The following is a 21,111-nucleotide window of genomic DNA, read 5'->3' on the forward strand; positions in this document are numbered from 1 at the left end:
CCATCGGATTATTCATGTCCGGTGCTTCTGCACAAATTTTGAGGCACAATTACATATCAGAAAATACTTTGTACAACAGACCCCAGCCAACAGGCAGAATAACAGAAAAAACATGTAGATTCTTTCACAAAACTGTCTTGAAGGTGTGTTCCTCCTCAAAATAAACTCCAGCTGATATAAAGCCGTTCAGTTTCCTCGGACAGACAAACAAATGATCTGTGAGCCGGCTGTTATGAGTGCTGCAGATGAGGTAACCATTCTACTAGGAGGCATAAGCACAAAGAACAAACATATTTTACTACAACTGTCCCGAGGTAGTGTAATTCCACAAAATAAGCTCCAGCCGTTAGGCAGAGCCAGCGCGAAAAACAAAACCGGAATCCCGGTTCCTCGGATGATCAAGAGCCAAACTAGCTCGGAGGCCGCACAAAAAAACAACAAAAAAAAAAACAAATACACCATAACTTACTCAGCCCGTCAACTTTATAAAAGACGTCCTTTATGTGAGCATGTAGATATTTTGTCAATGCAAAAAGAAACAAAAATGGCACCCAGCTTCCTCAGATAATAGAGTACCTGAACCGCGAGTCAGTCCACTAATATAAGAAACATCAAATTGCTTACTCCAATGTATTTATAAAGGAGAGTGCCTGTTTTGGACAAGTAAATACTTTGCGACCATTCTTCGTTTTTCTTCTCAGTTTGGCCGGGAATATCAATGCAAAGGCGATCTTCTGTTGGTGTAAGAGTTTCTTACATTCCTTGAACCGATCGTGTTTCTCTTGTGGAATTCGCAAAGTCCGGGAACAAGAAAATATTATGGTTCTTCCACGAAAGCTTCCCTTTACTCCTCACATGGCGCAACACGCGATCTTTATCGGATGATTTCAGAAATCTGGCCAGAATCGATCGGGGCCTGTCTCCCTCAGAAGATCTGTGAACTCGCTCGATTTCCAGCTTGTGGCCTGTTATGTCGAGCAGACTCGGGAAAAGCTCGTCCAGGAATTTCACCATATCTCTGCCCTCTTCATACTCAGGAATTCCAACAATTCGTATGTTATTCCTTCAGCTCATATTTTCAAAATATTCCAGTTTTTCCTAAATTAATTCCAAATCTGTTTTGGACACGGGCGGATTAGCGGATAATTCCCTTTCCGATGACTCAAGATAATCGATTCGTTTTTCAACTTCTGTCACTCTTGTAAACAACTCAGAGAATTTTGTTTCCATCGCCGTAATCGATCGACGTATTACAGCGAGATCCTCCAAGTCAGCAAGAACCTTCGTCAACATCACCGACATGTTGGACAACTGACACTGAATATCTTCTCCCGATGTGCCATCCAAATCGAGTCCCCAGCTCGCAGTCCCATCAGAGGCCTCAGCTTGAACACGTAAGTGTCTTTTAATGTCTCCAGAGTCTGAGAATTTTGACTTCTTTGCCATATTTACCTCAAAGAGCAAGTATGTAACTGGGTGTATCGAATCTCACCGGATCACAACATGAAAATAATTAAAAAACTAGCAAAGTTCGCAGAGCTCGTGTCTCACACGTCTGTCTCTCACATGGCGTCACGTGAACTCTCCAATTTATAATCTTTTAATAATAAGAATTTATCATTATAAACTTTTACATTTACCGTTTATATTACTGTAATTTACTGTTTGAAAAAAAAAATATCACCCTGTAAAGAACTTCACGTGGGGAGGGAAAGGAGGACACAGGGAACTGGATTCTTCCACTCAAAGGTAATGTTTTAATTGACAAACTCAAAATTGCTTTTCAGCTTCACACATATTAGCTCAACACAACACAGTCTTTTCAGACAGGTAGCTCTTCTTCCCGCTTGCCGCTGGCATGGTTCTTTTATACTGCTCTCTCCAAGCTTACTGCAATTGGAAACAGGTGTTAGTCATTATTTGGCTCAGGTATATGCACACTTACCGCTTTCTCTCTCTCCGGACAAACGCTCGACCACGCCCCCGCCGCCACGCACCCTAATCCACCCTAATACGATAATTAAAATCTATAGGCTAAATTATAAATCTATAAATTATTATTATTTAAAATTATATGTCCATTTTTTTCTTGTAAGTTTACAGTTTAGATTATTGTTTGAAATGACATAAATAAATAAATAAATAAATAAAAATAATAATAATTTTATATATATATATGATAATTATAATCTAATTTATAAATCTATAATATTTTAATCGTAATATATAATGATAGCTTATAAATCCATAAATCTAAGGAAGTTTTTTCATTTACAATTTTTGTTTTGTTTACTATTTGAAAAAACATATAACTGCCTAATTTGACAAATACTGATAATTATAATTTATAATATATTAATAATTATAATTAATAATGATAGATTATAAATCTATAATCTATATCCATGTATTTTTCTTTAAAGTTTACTTTTTAGTTTACTTTTTCAAATTAAAAAAAATAAATTTATCGACCTAATCTGACCAATACAATAATTATAATCCACAGTAAAATATAAATTATAAATCTATAAAATCTAAATCATTATTATTTATAATTATATGCCATTTTTATTCTTTTTTATTCTCCCCTTTTCTCCTCAATTTGGAATGCCCAATTCCCAATGCGCTCTAAGTCCTCGTGGTGGCGTAGTGACTCATCTCAATCCGGGTGGGCGGAGGACGAATCCCAGTTGCCTCCGCGCCTGAGACCGTCAATCCGAGCATTTTATCAAGTGGCTTGTTGAGCGTGTTACCGTGGAGACACAGTGCGTGTGGAGGCTTCATGCTATTCACCGCGGCATCCACGCGCAGCACACCACGTGCCCCACCGAGAGCGAGAACCACAATATAGCAACCACGAGGAGGTTAACCCATGTGACTCTACCCTCCATAGCAACCGGGCCAATTTGGTTGCTTAGGAGACCTGGCTGGAGTCACTCAGCACGCCCTGGATTGTAACTAGCGACTCCAGGGGTGGTAGTCAGCGTCAATACTCGCTGAGCTACCCAGGCCCGCAGTGCCATTTTTATTCTTTTAAATTTACTGTTTAGATTACTGTTTGAAATGCAAAAAAAAAAAAAAACAAAACAAAAAAGAAATAATTATAATTAAATTTGTTTTATAACTATAAACCTGTTTTTTTTATTAACTGTTTAGATTACTGTTTGAAATAATAATAATAAAAAAATACTGACCTAATCTGACTAATACCAATAATTATAATCTATAACCTAAATTATAAATCTATAATCTATTAATAATTATAATCTATAAGCATTTATTTCTTTAGTTTAGTTTATTATTTTAAATAAATAAAAAATTAGCCTAATCTGACCAACACTGAGAATTCTAATCTATAATTTAAATAATAAATAACCTATTAATAATTATAATTTATAATGATACATTATAAATCTATAATCTATAAACATGTTTTTTTCTTAAAATTTTAATGTTTAGTTTACTCTTTGAAATGAAAAAATATAATAAAAAAATGCATCAGACTAATCTGACCAATACCTATAATTATAATCTATAATCTAATAGTTATAAATCTATAATCCATTGTTTCCTAGAGAATTCAGATCTTGCAGTGGGGGAAACGCAACCCACACACACACTTTGTTTTTTATAATATAACATTGTTAAAAAATTATATAAAATTAGTACTGTGTAATTATATTATATTAATTATATATTATTTATTATATATTAGTAACCTTTTAATGTTTACAAAGTTAATTCATTCAAGGATTCATCAGACTGCACTTTGTGATAGGTCCCACTTTTCCCTCATTATTTTTTGGAACCTACTTAACTTGACTATTATATAATTGCAATATAATACTGAATAATAATAATTGTTATTATTACTACATTAAGAAGTTACATAAATATATTACAATTGTATTACAATAACTAAGAATAACTATATTATTATTATTATTATTATACAAGTAATATTTCTCTATTCTATATTTCTCTGTTGCTAAACTTGTACGTGACCTTGCTATGGGATCTAGTTAAACACTCTAACCTTTATTTTGGAACTTTATTATGAACTTTCTGTGTGAAGTCGCGTTACCAATTGCCTTTGAATGAGCGCCTCGTTCCAAATATGGTGGAATTCTGTCATCTCCTTTTCGGTCCACAAAAACCTGTTGTCATAGGGTTGTTTGAGATTTGCATAGTAACTTGTAGCAGCCAAATAAAATACATTTATATAACACGCTAATAAGCCTAATATGAACGATACCGATAATTAGGAATGTCTAAAGTACCTGTACCAAGATGATACTACAATTAAAAAATTAAAAAACAATTCCAGTCTTTCAACAGTATCTATAGTAGGGCATTGTTTCCCAACCCTGTTCCTGAAGGCTCTCCAGTGTACACATTTTGGATGCTTCCCTATTCAAACAAACTTGAATAAGGTTACAGAATACCGGTAATGGTGTTTATATGCAGAGCGAAATCAGAGAAAAGGGCAAAAATTTTGTTTTATACTTAAACTGTTTATGACCTTTCCCTGATAAAAAAAACAAAAACAAAACAAAGCAAAAAAAAACATTTAAGGCATTTACATGACCTTACAAATTGCCGGGTAATTAAGCAAAGTCAGTGTAAGATTGTACATGCTTACTGATGTAGGGTTAAAACTTTGGAAATTACATTTAGGGTTATTACAATCCTGCCAACCTTGGACATTTTTTTTTGAGTACCTTCAGTGCGACAGGACGGGACATGGGGTTTGAGAGGAGGGGGGGGTTCATATATTCTCAAATTTTTCAACATATAAATTGGTTGTGAAGAAAACAATGCAGTCACATTTTTCAGAATAACTCTTTTAATGAAAAGACATTTACATTTAGGAAGAGGTACTTTTTAATCCATAAGTAACTAACGCGCTAGTTTTCATACAAAATAAATATGTAACGTAATTAGGTACTTTAGTTATTATTAACACAATAACGTAACACATGTAGGCTACGTTTCTCAACACTGAGAATGAATAAATAAACGCCTGTTAATCCACACTCGTGCTTGTCAGTCATCCATGATTTCAGTTGTAAAATCTTTGCTAACCTGTACATTATGTTGTGCTGAAGTGTTTAAGACTACAACTGGAAAGTGATATAGGTCTAAATTATGGCCAAATACTAATGAAGAACGAAGCATGAATATCATACAATGTTTTGCTCATCAGGGCATTGTTCTGTGCGCACCGCGAGTGAAAGAGAGAAGCCTGAATTCATCCTCCCGATAAATGCTTATTAAATAATTGTGTTAATTATTTTTTAAGTAATGATAAAAACAATATAACGCAAAGTGTAAATGGGTAAATAAAATGTTTTTTTGGGAATTCAATATTAACAGACTAGTTGACTATTATTTCCAATGCTGACTATCAGCAGCTGTACCATTTAGTCGACAAGTCTCGCACATCCCTTATTTACATATGTAAAAAAAATAAAAAATTATGTTGTAATGTAAAACACTGTCAATGAGATATGAATAAAACCCAAGTTTGTGTTCAGGATTTCCATTTTGTTTAATAACTAAATCAGCTTATATAGGCACACATCCTGAAATAGGCAAAATGAAAAATGTAGCCTATTCAATTAAAAAATATCTAGAAATGTAGGCCTTCCTAGATAGCTACATTATTACCTGAAGCTCCTCGATGGCTAATGTCAAAATCGTAATTGCACAATGTGCAAAATGCATGGTTTAGCAGTTTTGACAGGCAGAGGCACGGCCATTGCTCCTGATAATTTGTGAGGAAGTGCTGTGGGGCATGGACTCGTTTCTTTTTAGGTCTGCTGCTCTCTCTCTCCCTGTCAGTGTCCTCATCTGATGTCATGTTTTTTTAGCTGCAAGGCACGCAGGCACACACACACAAACACCTCTCGATAACTTTCTGGGTAACATTATTTCTACTGCACACGCACTCACTTTTTCCAATCCTGCCATAATCTGCTTTAATAATAATAATGAATGCGAATAAAAAGTCACATTTAACAATTTGCGACACATGGTCACTGAGCATATAACCTTACATTACTTTGCCAACTTAAATGCCTGGTGAACAAGCAAGCTAGCTTGCAAATTACATAGCGTTAGGATAACTAAAAAATTAATTAATTAATTAATGTTAAATATTTTCCAAAGGTTAGCAGGTCTGCACTCAGTCACACACACCTTTGTGTTATTCCTGTTAAGGCAGTATTTTAGAGTAAACACTGGACATAATCTAACCAAAACTAGGACAATACTCATATTTACTGTATAGCTGTCTTTAATTTCTTCATTCTGCCAAAAAACAAAAACAAAAAAACACTTACTACAGTACAGTGCATGGTAAAACCATGGTAAATTTTCGTAAGTGCTGATTTATAAACGATTCTCATTACAAATCAGGGGAAATGTTTGCGCATCTTGCGGTCAAGTGCACGTTATAAGTGGCGCAAACTCACACCAAATGAGTTTGTGTGGAGCAGTTGTGAAATGAGCCACTCTGAGACGGAAAAACTTCTTCACTCTGGAACACGCGGCGCATCAAAATATTTATTTAAATCACAGCACTTTCATAATCACTAAGCCATATAGCGATTTCAATTTTATTTCGATTTATTGTTCAGCATTACTTGACCATTTTATAATTTGCATGGCTGAATGATGTCTTCCTCTTATCTGAGTGACCATGAATGACGGAGTATTTTAAGTTAATCCATGCGATCACATCGACTCCAGAAGATTAAGTTAACTCAATTCAGTATTTCAACTTTCCACATCCACCCCAACCCGTTTACCTTAAGGAGTTTGAAGTAACGTGACTACTGTACTGTCCTCGCTTAAGAAATCAGTAAGACGGTGGGAGTGGAAGGGGCATCGAACAGGATTTTGTGTTGCTGTCGATTTGCAGTCTCTTAATAATAGGCGCATTTGTCAATCATACCCACTTGCTATTTGGGGAATGAACTCAGCGCTATGATTGGTCGAACTCTTCTTCTTTTGCTGTTGCTTGATTTGAGTACTGTGCGTGCACAGAGGCATCACCAGGTTTTTGTGTAGTTTAGAGTGACAAATCGTACCAGTGTACTTTGAGGTCAAAATGCGTACCCGCTATGCAAAATGCGTACAGGTTGGCAGGTCTGTTATTAGTTGAAAAGCTACTTCACAGATATCTAATTTCATCAGACTTCTTCAGTTCGTGTGGGTCTGAAGACGAAAGCTGCTGCACAGTCCCTGAACATTCTGCTAAGAGACTGAGATCAGGCCTTTCAATAACACTCCAGTGAACCTAATTCTGGCAACAATAAGCCAACTGATGCATAGAATCCTTCTCCATGTAGATAATGACGTAACGACCACAGTATTTTCTCAAAATGAAACTGCTACAAAGCCATATGACTCAAGGCAAACCAGGTTAAACTAGAGGATGGGAAACTGTCTGACACTGGCAGATATTGTAGTCAGGCAGCTTAAGCTAGCAGAGCTCATGTAGAACAGCAGACAGATGGATGTCTGATTGACGCTAATGAGGATTTGTGAGCTTAGAGTTCAAGATGCTGAAATGTTCATTGGTTCGTAGAGATCAAGTGGTTCAGAACTGGATCAATGACAGCGGCTCCGTCTGACAGCTACAACCAGCTTCCAGTGATGAAATAGAGCTGCCACATAGAGCTGCTTCTTGATGTTCCAGAGAGGTCTATATTAACTGGAAAAAGCTATTTGTTGGCATTCCCATTAATATCAATAGCAGTTGCTCAGTTGGCCAATCACCACAGCAGTAAATGCTATGTGACTTATTACTCTGAAACCACAGGAATATTACATCCAGACAACAAAGACTGGCTGATAGCACCACAAGAACTTGCACAGTCCCAAGCCCTTCACTAGTGACCATTGTTATGCGGCCTATAAGTGGAGTCAGAAATATTGTAATTACAAGTTGAGCACAGGAATAACCAAGCAAATTTGTATTTACCAGTGGGAAACTCTGATAAATAGATGATACCCGAGTTGCGACGCTGGAATGATTAAATTAATGTATTAATAAAAATGTTACACAAATACAGTGCTTTTCTGGCACTACACTCAAAACGCTTTACTTAGGAAACAGAAGACTTTCCTCAAACACCATGTGAAGAGGTCATGTCGACATGAAAGATGATGGAAAGCAATGATTTTGCTCAATTATTTTAATTTCAATTAGGGATGTATCGAAATATATTATTAATTGGCACATTATTTTATCAATGTATTTTTGAGGCATCGATATATCAGCCGGCATTTAAATTAGAAGCCTAATTTGCATGCTTACCAATTCACTCAGTTGGACTCTGTTTAACAGTCTGGCGTAATACTGCTGGGAGACCACAAGAAGGTGATATAACATTTACTGAAGCCGGTCACACACACACACACAAACACACCTGTTGGTTCGGCTATCCTTATGAAAACTCTCCATAGACATAATGATTTTTATACTGTACGAACTATAGATTCTATCCTCTAACCCAACCCCTAAACCTAACCCTCACAGAAGACTTTCTGCATTTTTACATAAAAAAATAAAATAAAAAAAACAAAGCAATTTGAATTATGGGGACACTAGAAATGTCCCCATAACCCACATTTATAGCATAATACCCTTGTAATTACCAGTTTGTAACTTAAAAAAATTTCCTCGTAAACTACCCAAACCCGCCCACACACACCCACATACAACGAGTTGATGTGGCGCAGCAGATGGCAGTCCAAAGTTACAAAGGTTTTTGTACTTCAAGAATGAACAGAGACGTTGATGAGTTTGCAGGTTACTGTATGAAACTGGTGGAACTATGCTTATTAATAAACTACATTTATTATGCAATTTCTCTATCTGTAGCATTAAATGGGCTTCATTCAAGCTGTCAAACCACAAAACGAAATACTTGTAACTGAATATACACCGATCAGCCACAACATTAAAACCACCTGCCTAACACTATGCAGGTTCCCCTCGTGCCGCCAAAACAGCACCAACCCGCATATCAGAATAGCATTCTGAGATGATATTCTTCTCACCACAATTGTACAGAGCGGTAATCTGAGTTACCGTAGACTTTGCCAGAACCAGTCTGGCCATTCTCTGTTGACCTCTCTCATCAACAAGGTGTTTCCATCCACAGAACTGCCCCTCACTGGATGTTTTTTGTTTTTGGCACCATTCTGAGTAAATTAGACTTTTGTGAGTAACAATCCCAGGAGATCAGCAGTTACAAAAATACTCAAACCAGCCCATCTGGCACCAACAATCATGCCACACTCCAAATCACTGAGATCACATTTCCCCCCCATTTTGATGGTTTATGTAAACATTAACTGAAGCTTCTGACCCGTATCTGCATGATTTTATGCACTGCTTTGCTGCCACACTATTGGCTGATTAGATAAGTAAATTCTCCTGTGATAGCTGCCCCAATGTGTGGAGTTTTGCTCTCAGGTCAAGAAAGTATTGAATTTCGTTTTTTGCTGTTTGAAGGTCCCTCCTCCCAATTTTCCCTCACGACATCTAAGACACTGCAAGGCTTAAGCCCATAAAATAATTAAAATGGGGAGAATCCCGTGGAGGCTTGCGGGACCTCTCGAACTGCGATGACAGGGGTTCAAGCCACTTATTCCAATTCTGAGCATCTTCGTGCATGAACTTACAAATCATGTTTTTCAAGGTTTGATTAAAACGTTTGAATCATTTTAATACCCAATAATTCGTACAGCTTGCGTAGTGTGCATGACATGAAAGAAGTTCCTTGATCAGTGAGGATTTCTTTCAGAATCCCCACTCGGGAGATGATTCTGAAGAGTGCCTCCGCAACATTACATGCTGAAATGTTGTGTAGAGGCACTGGACGTAGTCCACCAGAACGAACACAAAACGATGCCTGCGTGCCGTCCGCTCAAAAGGCCTGACAAGGTCCATGCCAATTCTTTTGAAGGGGACCTCGACCAAAGGAAGCGGCCGCAAGGGCGCTCTTGGGGTGGCCGGAGGATTCACTAGCTGACATTCATGGCATGCTGTCTGGAATAACATTTCCTGATAGCTCTTTGGTATCAACAACTGGGTTGTATCCTCTTTTGTCTGAGCATCCTGCGTCACTCAATACAACTGATCATTTATAATAGAAAACTACGGATATGAGAGTGCAATGTCTGGCTGAAGACGCTGACCATCAATCACTTTCACATGGTCGAAGGTGTGTCTAAGCGTTTCGTCTCGCATCTGCTCCAGAGGGAAATCCCTGGCGGGGAATCCTCTAAGGGCTGGAGATGCCAAGCCTTCCCCCTTCCTTACGTCATCCTGACGCAGAGCTGACGTAGATGGCCCCAGTTCCTCCTCCCTAGCCAGCCAGTGCATCGCAAACCCCACACCGAGACGCTTTGTTACAGGACCCATTTGCACCAATTTTCCTCAATAAAGTGGTAAACGCTGGCCAATACGTACCCAAAATTAGTGGATGGGTGAGGCGGGGACAAATTGCAGCCTCGACACTATGCTTTTGTCCCTGGAACTGAATTGTGACGGTTGCTACAGGATAATCGTGGATATCACCATGCACACACCTGACCTTCACCCAGTGACTTGAACCAAAAGCCTTATCTTGAACCAGGCATTGATGGATGGAGGTTTGGTTACAACCCGAATAAACCAAAGCCTGGTGTGTACCCCCCTTAATACTCACGGGTATGTGATACGTCCCAGCCCGATCAGGGGTGGCTTGCGGTGTGTTGGGGATCTGAACCAATGTCCCCACCTCCATCACCAGGCTTTGGTCCCAGAAATGTCCGGGCTCCCCGCAGCCCCAGCAGTCCGGCCCAGACTTCCCGCCCGCGCCAGCGGGTTCATCAACCTGGGAGTAAGAGCAGAGAGGGACAGGGGAAACCGGCAGGCAGTGCAGTCCCCGAAGCCGGGGAGCCAGTTTGGGAGGGGGAACCCCCCGTTTCCGGGGAAGAGGAACAGGACAGAAGGAGGGGGAGACAGGACAGAGAAAGAGAGAGAGATCTTGTGGTTCGCCGGCTCCTGATTACGCAACCATGTGGTCCTCTGCCAGCTGGATGGCCATTTGGAGCGACGCCGGGCATTGGGACTGGACTCACTCTGCTGTCCCTATCGGAATTTGAGCGATGAACTGCTCCAGTACCACGAGGTCGATCACAGTCCAGATGTCACGCCGCTCTGCCATCAACCACCTCTGGAAGGCATCCCGGAGTTGCTGGGCGAAGGCAAACGGGCGGCCATGCTCGCCAAGGGTCAGCGAGCGGAAATGTTGACGCTGTTGCTCTGGAGACCAGCCGACCCGTTGCAAGATGCCTTTCTTCAAATTCGCATACGTCAGGAGGTTCTTCACTAATGGCTGTTGAGCCTCGAGTTGGGCCTCCCCGGACAACAGCGGGATCAAGCGGACCTGCCACTGGGTGCTTGACCAAGTCCATGCCCCCACCGTCCACTCAAAGAGCTCCAGGAACGCCTCTAGATCATCTTGGTGGCCCATCTTGACCAGTGGAACATGGGGAGGGGAGGATGTGGGGTCCGGGGCAGCAAGCTCCGGAGCACCTGCCGGTCCTCTGCTTAGGCCTGGAGGATCGAGATGAAGCGCTGCTCCTGCTCCGCACGCAGCTTGAGGAGGGCCTGATGCTGTGACTGGTGGATGCTGGCAAGGATCTTGATCACTTCCTCCAGTTGTGAGGACTCCATGGCAGTGTTCTTCCTCCTTTAATCCCGGGTTTCGGCACCAGTGTAACAAGCTCGTAGCTCTTCAACAAAGGAGGAAGCGAGAGATGGCGAAATCCAACTCAAAATGTTTTTATTTTTAACACTCAAATTCACTCTTCAGACAACTCAAAACACACAGTCTCTCAGCGTGCGTGTGTGCTGCTCTCTCTCTCACACTGGTGTCTTGCTTGCTCTTAAATCCTTCTCCACTCTCACTGCAATGGCAAACAGCTGTTAGAGACAATCAATGACAGGTGATGATCCTTACCATTCTCATCTCCTGATCTCGCTCTCCATTCACAAGCCGGTGCTCGAACACGCAACCCCATCACAATCATGAATATACATTTCACACCATTAATGGGAGCGGAACTGCATTCCACATGATTGTTGGACCTCAATAATTAAACACAACTTGTTTGTGTACAAGTAAATTCCAGAGGGTAAGCTACCTTTAAAGTGCACTCGGTTTAGGATTTAATCCTACATAAGGTGTGTGTGACCTCTTTTCGATGAAATTTTCACCAATTTCATCATCTTCAGCTGACGTTTGACTCAACTATTCCACATGTTTATTGGTGGTTGGAAGTCCAGCTTTTGGTGCATTACCATCACCTATTGAGCTGGACTGCCAACCACCAATAAACATCATAAGAAGAAGAAACGCTTGTGAAACACTTGGGGTAGGGTTAGGGGTGAGGTTAACAGTGTAAATACAGATGTAATTAAATGCAGGTACTTTAAATGTAAGTACAATGCAACAACACATAAATTATGTACATAAGTACATTGTATAAAATAACTTAACCACATAGTAGTTAGAGACACCTAATATAAAGAGGGTCAAGGACTTTCGTCAAAAGACAAAAAATTTAAATAAAAAAAAAGAACTGTGTTAAAATGAACACTGCTAGCAATGATCCTGAGCTGTGACATCAAAGGCTACAGTTATTTTTTAATGGCTGTCAATGGAGAAATTTGCAGAATGGTGTAGTTATGGCCTCTACCAGCAAGTGCTAACTGTCAGTGCAAACCAGCCAAACCTTTACCCCCTGGTTCAGTCACCATGCAGAAATCAAGGCTCATAGCATCTAATAGCTCTTTTCCTCTAAATTGTGGTGATACAAGTTAAAAACTTGCAAAGTGATAATTGAATACAATAAAAATAACCACTTAATCATGGGGAGCAGAGAACAGAGAAACATTCAATTTTGGCACTATGCAAAACCATTATTCACACAGTGGAGACATTATTTGTGGTAAGATTTGCTCGGCAGAGGGTGAGGCAGCCAAAAGCACAGCAAACATCACCGCGGTAATTAAGTATCAACAGGATATCACTCACACAACAACGGCCCACTTTAGATCAGATGTTATGAGACTGCAATATATCTTCCACAAAAAAAATACAAGAAAACATGAACACATCAACAAGATAGGGAGAAGATAAAGGACATGATACAGTATATAATTAATGCTGTCTTTAAAATGTCCCAGCTACCACTATTCCACATTTTTTGACTATAAGAAACATGAGAAAAAGAAATACGTCTCACCATCTGAATGGGCTTTTTTTGCAGGTCTCTCTCTGTGACCAGTCTCTCCTGGTCAGTAACGTACAGGCCCTTCTGAGCCAGAGCCTGGATGACAGCATCATGACCCAGCAGAGGTTTGGCAGAATCGCTCTTCAGGATCAAACTTCCTCCACGACAATACAGCTCAGCTGACAACAGCAGACTGGCCACTGGGGGCTTCAGGTGCTCTTGGTCATACTGGTCCTTGTAGAAGGGCTCATTCAGCTCTTCTGGAACATTGTCTGGGAGAAAATAGAAAAATGAGAAGAGATCAGTTAACATGGATGTGAAGAGGGTTCAAATATGTGCTAAAATACTGATACACATCATTCTTAAAGAAATAAAGCTCTTCAATGTTTCTTTGTAGCACCCTAAGTTCAGCAAAAAACTCTTGTTCCAAAGAACAGATTTTAGCTTTATAGGGTTTTTGAGTTTGCTATGTGATTCTTTAGAGATTAAACGATTTCTTGATGCTTCATTAAAGGTTCTTCAGATTTAAAACACCACTACATAGATTGTTTTATAAATTTATATATATACTGTGTGTGTGTTTGTGTGTGTGTATATATATATATATATATATATATATATATATATACACACACACACACAGTTGTGCTCAAAAGTTTGCATACCCTTGGAGAATTGGTAATATATGTACCATTTTAAAAGAAAACATGAGTGAGCAGGCAAAACACATTTCTTTTATTTCTTATGGGATTCATATTCAGCTGTAGGTTATAACAGAATGGCACAATCATTAAACATGGCAACAAAGAAAAAAATGAAATTACCCCTGTTCAAAAGTCTTCATACCCTTAGTTCTTAATACTGCGTATTGCCCCCTTTAGCATCAATGACAGTGTGCAGTCTTTTGTAATAGTTGTCTATGAAGCCCCAAATTCTTGCAGCTGCCCATTCGTCTTGGCAAAATGCCTCCAGGTCATGCAAAGTCTTTGGTCGTCTTGCATGAACCGCACGTTTGAGATCTCCCCAGAGTGGCTTGATGATATTAAGGTCAGGAGACTGTAATGGCCACTCCAGAACCTTCAACTTTTTCTGCTGTAACCACTGGAGGGTCAACTTGGCCTTGTGCTTAGGGTCACTGTCGTGCTGGAAAGTCCAAGAGCGTCCCATGCGCAGCTTTCGTGCAGAAGAATGCAAACTGTCTGCCAGTATTTTCTGATAACATGCTGCATTCATCTTGCCATCAATTTTCACAAGATTCCCCGTGCCTTTAGAGCTCACCCCCCCCCCCCCCCCCAAAACATCAGTGAGCCACCACCATGCTTCACAGTGGGGATGGTATTCTTTTCACTATAGGCCTTATTGATCCCTCTCCAAACATAGCGCTTATGGTTGTGACCATAAAGCTCTATTTTGGTCTCGTCACTCCAAATTACAGTGTGCCAGAAGCTGTGAGACGTGTCAAGGTGTTGTCAGGCATATTGTAACTGGGCTTTTTTGTGGGATTGGCGCAGTAAAGCCTTCTTTCTGGCAACTCGACCATGCAGCTCATTTTTATTCAAGTATCGTCGTATTGTGCTCCTTGAAACAACCACACCGTCTTTTTCCAGAGCAGCCTGTATTTCTCCTGAGGTTACCGGTGGGTTTTTCTTTGTATCCCGAACAATTCTTCTGGCAGTGTGTATCAAGAGATCGCCGAATTTTCCACTTCTTAATAAGTGATTGAACAGTACTGACTGGCATTTTCCAGGCTTTGGATATCTTTTTATATCCTTTTCCATCTTTATAAAGTTCCATTACCTTGTTACGCAGATCTTTTGACAGTTCTTTTCTGCTCCCCAAGGCTCAGTATTTAGCCTGCTCAGTGCATCCACGTGAGAACTAACAAACTCATTGACTATTTATACACAGACACTAATTGCAATTTAAAAAGCCACAGGTGTGGGAAATTAAACTTTAATTGCCATTTAAACCTGTGTGTGTGTCACCTTGTGTGCCTGTAACAAGGCCAATCATTCAAGGGTATGTAAACTTTTGATCAGGGCCATTTGGCTGACATTTCCGTGGAATTGCCCAACATATGCATAGTACAATTTGTCATGTAATATCATATACATCTCAAATGTGAGCTCTGTTGTTTTGAACTGCAAAAAACGGAGTGCAAAAATGTTTTAGAAGTACAAAATAACCTTTTATCAAATCAATCATCATGTTATCACATTTAGTTATTTTTGGTATATTTTTTTAATCTTTTAATCTTCTATTCATCTTTTATTGTGGCACTCTTTAACATTTTGGCCTGTCATGTGTTCAAAAGATCCAAACCATGTTCAATGGTAATTATTTATTGTTAGAAAAGTAAATACCTTTTTGTACATTTTTAAAGCACAATTCTTAATTAAAACTTAACCGTAAAACTGCTGACAGAGCTTAACTTGTTTTCAACCCAGAACTTGCTTTATATTATTAATATATATATTATTAAACAATATTATTCTGCTTTCTGCACATTTGGACACCTTCACCCTATTATATCATAGCAGAGTGCTGTACAGCTTAAAAATTTTCAGGATTTCAAGCAAAGCGCTTTTCTTCTTCGAAACTTCTAATTATAAAACTCTAGATAGTGTTTTCCAATCCTCTGCAAGCGTTATTTACTTTCAAGCAGGCAGATGATGGGAAGGAGAAAGCCCTTAAAGAAAGTGACATGGTGTCTACCATACAGCTAGAATATTGAAATATTATGAATGCAATTGACTTCCATGTGAACATGCTGACTGAATAAATGGGTTCACAGTTCTTCTGAATGAGGTCACAGTATCCATGGAGAACTGAGATGTTTCGCTATTTATGGAGACGGGTGAGAGTTTGAGAGAATGCTTACCTCTCTACACATTATTATTACCTACACAATTCTGCATATCAGTTTTGCCTGAATATATAAATACTTCACATTCATCAACAAAAGATGTTGATAGTAACAAGCAAAATGAAAAACTTCCTTGAATGATTACTCAATCGCTTTGATGAAAAGCATGTAAAGTACATAAGGCATAAGGCATTGGGCACTTTCTCTATCAAACATTTCACTGATGGCATCAGAGCGAATAGGCATTGACAATCTGAGTCAAAAATATGACTGTGTGGAGCTGGACTGTGGTTGCCATAGCAACAATAGGGAGCCTGATCGATTCCCCTGCCATACGTATCTACCAAGGAGCTCCTCACGAGTCTCATCAAAGAGAGGAACTACACAATATTCTGGGCATCTAAGCCATTTCTTTCACTGCCTTTTCCCACAACCCACACACAACAAAGAAAAAAAAAAACATATGTCAGATCAATGCTACAGTACATTTGAATTAACCTATTAAACCCATGATCTATTAATCTGTGACAGTGATTAATTCTCTTCTGATCAGCCAATAGAACTTAGTTCCAGAAGTAAAAATCCCATTCATTTTTCCATAGGGGAACTGATTATTAACGATAACTTATAAACCTTTAAAAGACAGACCTACCGTGAGAATCAAGGTTGCTAATCGATGGAATATGCTTCTGCTGAATCAGTCCAACTTATTTCAACTTAATGTTTTAAAATTGTGTTTAATATTGGAATTTCTGGTTAAGAACTACACTACCCATGTTGAAGAGGGAAGCTCAACCAATCAGAGAGTCGCGGCAAACAAACCGCAGCAAAAGGGCTATGCAGCGACCGCCCACTCCCATGACGCAATGCAAACGACTAATTTATTTGTATATATCCGAGTATTTTGTAATAGCATGAAAATATATTATTTCTATACATATAATCAAGAACTTTAAATCAATAGATTTATTTTTTCAAAATAATTTTTAATTCAATATGCCATTTGCAATGATTCATAAGATTGTAGTTCATTCCCTAAGTTAAGTACAGACAAAGGTACAAGACTTTATGTCCGATTTTCAAATAATTTTTGGCTTTAAATCACAGTTTGTAATGTTGTGATTCATCTCGGAGCTGGCTGCTTTGGTTCATGGCTTAGAACTCTTTTATGAACGATTGTATGAAATCCCTATGGAATAAATGTGTGCAGTCATGTGTTAGTGAATTCATCTGTCTGACATCAGAAATTTGTGGAAGTTCAGAATGAATTGTTTTTACAGCTTACTTTCAATAAATGGTCTTTTTTGACTGGGGAAGTTTGAGTTATGGCCCGATTTTCCAATATTAAATATTTGTTTTCATAGAACATGTAATTCATTATTACAAAATGAAAGCCTTTTTCATATTATGCCTTTACCAGCATATAAACCTGCTTTAGAGTGTCCCTAGTCAACAGCCATAAAATTCAGATGGAAGTTAGTGTATTATAGGGTCAAAAGAAAGAAAAATCAGAATGTATACTAAGAAAAACACATTTTTAATGGCCACATATACAGTTATTTCTATGGTGAACCAATCAGAGAATCCATTTAAAGATAAGTTAAGAACACAGTGCATGCCATTAAATGCACTCTGTATCCAGCCAATTCGTTATCTCAGTCTCTCCCAGCTGACCAAAATGGATCAATAGAGAAGCTTTTATGGACTTTAAACTGACCACACTCAATTAATTAAAATGCATTCGTTTTAACTTGCCTGACAACATTGTATATATTTGACAATAACTATGTTTTCAATATTTTAAAGAACGGATTCATCATATCTTAATTATTACTATTGTGGTTTAAAAACTATTGATTTAATCATTATTTATTTGAATGGAGATATGTAGCCTTTTATCTGTTGTACTGTCATCTGTTCTAAGGTTATGCCACAAAATAAGTTAAAAAAAAAAAAAAAAAGGAAAATAACACCCTGAGGGCATGTCAATCAACCAACTACACATTAACAAATCTTTACCATTCAGTACTTCAGTAATGTTCTTAGCCTTTAAATATAAGGTCACTTTAAATCAAAGATGCTACACAATAACCATTCTGACAGCAAAACCAAAAGCTTTCATTTGTGTTTCATATGGACCTGATTGTGCATTCTAATGAAGGGGGCGTAAAGGCAACCAGATGGCCTGTGATCACATTAGTTAGCCAATCACAATTGGATGAACCGCACCTCAAATGAGACAACAACAAAACCTACAGCTCAGTAACTAGGTATAAAAAGAGGAAAATTCCGGGTTTGATACAAGTTAGGCTCAACTGACAGCATTTGTGGCATAATGTTGATTACCACAAAAAAATATATTGACTCGTTCCTCCATTTCTTAAAAAAAAAAAATAATATACACAAATCAGGGTAACAGTGAGGCATTGACATTGGAAGTGAATGGGGCCAATCTGTAAACATTAAAATACTCACTGTTTTAAAAGTAAAGCCACAAGACAAAAACAATATGCGTGTTAATATGTTTTTAGTGTGATAAAATAACTTACTAACCTTTTCTGTGTCAAGTTACATCCAATTTTAACGTAACATCGTAAAACCCTAACGGGACCGTAAAACGATGATGTTAAACAACTTTACTGCTCAAATAATACACAAGTTTTTTCAAACAAATTAATGTAAGTGCTTTTATTTATGTATTTTTTTTTCTTTATTATTATTATTTTTTATCCACTTTTCTCCTAATTTGGAATGCCCAATTCCCACTTCTTAGTAGACCCTCGTGGTGGTGCGGTTACTCACCTCAATCCAGGTGGCGGAGGACAAGTCTCAGTTGCCTCCATGTCTGAGACAGTCAATCCGCACATCTCATCACGTGGCTCGTTGTGCATGACACCGCGGAGACTCACAGCATGTGGAGGCTCGTGCTACTCTCCGCGATCCACGCACAACTTACCACGCACCCCATTGAGAGCGAGAACCCCTAATCGCGACCACGAGGAGGTTAACTTATGTGACTCTACCCTCCCTAGCAACCGGGCCAATTTGTTTGCTCAGGAGACCTGGCTGGAGTCACTCAGAACGCCCTGGATTCCAGGGGTGGTAGTCAGCCTCAATACTCGCTGAGCTACCCAGGCCCTCAATGTAAGTGCATTTATAAAATTATAAGCTTCACATTTCTGTCTTTAAACCCTCCAAAAATTGGCCCCACTCACTTCCATCGTAAGTGACTCACTTTAACCTCGATTTTTGCTTCTTCTTTTTTAAAAGAAAAGGAGATGAGTCGATTTTTATGGCAATCAACATTGTGTCACAAACTGCTGTCTAAAATTTGTACTGAACCCAGAATATTCCTTTAATGATCATATTAATATACCATTGTATTTACATGGTACTCCAAGGTACTTCAAAAGTACCATGTTATTACTTGTCCAAAAACCATAGTACTACCATGGCACCTTTATGTTAGTGTGTACATGACAAATTACATACTGTCAATACTGAGCACTACTAATAAGCTATAGGCACTTAATATGGGTACTTCATTTCTACTAATAAACTACTATAGATACTTAATATTATATAAGTATGTCCATAGTATATTGCACACTAAAAATATCATAATAACATGTCATGTATGAGCATAATTAATTTATTTACACTCTAAATTTGACATTATGCTATAATTTTCACATCTAAAGTATATGAATCATATCAAATATTGTTTTATTTTGTATTTGCTATCAAAATAATTCAAAACAATACAATTGCAATCAAATCAAGAGACAAAGATGATACTACAGACAGAGAAAGACGCCACCTACCTGCACCAAAGGCTTTGGCCACCAGCCATGTGAGACTGGCTCTGATTTTGGCTCTGTTTAAATCATAATGATCGAACGACTTGATGGCAGGAACAATAAAGGTCTTTTTCGGATCTCTGCAGTCGGTCAGATCTCCCATATTCACGGCTGAAGTGTCACATACACACTGCTCACGGGCTCAACGATGACATCTCTCCGAAGGAATTCAATTCATCAAATGTGACTTTTTGCTGCCTTTTGATTACATATACCATATTTTGTAACATGCATGTGTCAGGAAACTGCTAAAAGGCTCGGTTGCGTTAAACACTGGCTTATTTTCAAATAAATGTTGAGCCGATCCGATAATAAAAGTGGGGTTCAGCCCATAGACATTCATCCATTCTGGTACCCCATTTGATTTGTAGAGGTTTTCTCCTTAATAAGCCCACACGTCCTGATTCAGAAGAGGCAGATGGGGTGTTCCTCATTAAAAACTCTTTGTCTTCTTTAAGATGTCGCCATGCTCTGCCCACATATTCCCATATGTACGGTTATTCTTCCTCTATTCATCCAGCACTCTGCGGTCTCCCTGCAACACTGAATAGAACTGACCGATGTGCGCATGCGCGGTCCGCCCAATAACCCAACAATCCGAAACTGGAGCTGCTGATACTTCACCCGCTAAAATTTGTTTGTCTCACCCAAAAAAATAAAAATAAAAAACCCTCAGGGCCGTTCACAACGAACGCGTTTTTGTGTCCATCTAAGGTGTGTTTTTTTTTTTTTTTTTTTTTTTTTTTTTTTTATGTAAACTTGTGCTAGGCGGGCATCTTTGAACATTGCGCCACATCTCGCTGTTTTTTCAGCGACTCGCGCTGGAGCTCCGCGTTTTTAGAGGAGTGTGTTTAGTTATAAAGCACTTAATTTTTTTATTCGTTTTTTTTTGTGGTATTCGTTTTGCTGCATCTGGCATTTTTAGCGCAAGAACATGTTCAGCATGAACAGCCCCTTACACACATAAACAAAAAACAGAACACACATATTTTTAAATCGTGATGTTAATAAATACAATAATGTGTACTATATATTGTTTTTTTTTTAATTTATTTATTTATTTTTATTTTTTTGGATTTTCTC

At 38.6% G+C, this 21,111-nt stretch overlaps 1 protein-coding gene across 6 annotated transcripts in view; it reads right to left on the reverse strand.

The window, feature by feature from the left end:
* The window catches only part of LOC127438472 (calmodulin-regulated spectrin-associated protein 2-like), a 92,820-nt gene extending 72,263 nt beyond the window's left edge, over positions 1 to 20,557 (reverse strand). For all 6 annotated transcript variants that reach the window (XM_051694090.1, XM_051694089.1, XM_051694088.1 and 3 more), the window contains exons 1-2: positions 19,993 to 20,557; positions 13,315 to 13,574 (exon numbers count right to left, since the gene is read on the reverse strand). In XM_051694090.1, the coding sequence (XP_051550050.1) occupies positions 13,315 to 13,574; positions 19,993 to 20,131 (399 nt within the window). In that variant the 5' untranslated portion in view covers positions 20,132 to 20,557. The remainder of the gene's footprint in view (positions 1 to 13,314; positions 13,575 to 19,992) is intronic.
* Positions 20,558 to 21,111: the final 554 nt, after the last annotated feature.

The sequence above is a fragment of the Myxocyprinus asiaticus genome, chromosome 49, assembly GCF_019703515.2.
Source record: "Myxocyprinus asiaticus isolate MX2 ecotype Aquarium Trade chromosome 49, UBuf_Myxa_2, whole genome shotgun sequence".
In the NCBI taxonomy this organism is placed as follows: Eukaryota; Metazoa; Chordata; class Actinopteri; order Cypriniformes; family Catostomidae; genus Myxocyprinus; species Myxocyprinus asiaticus.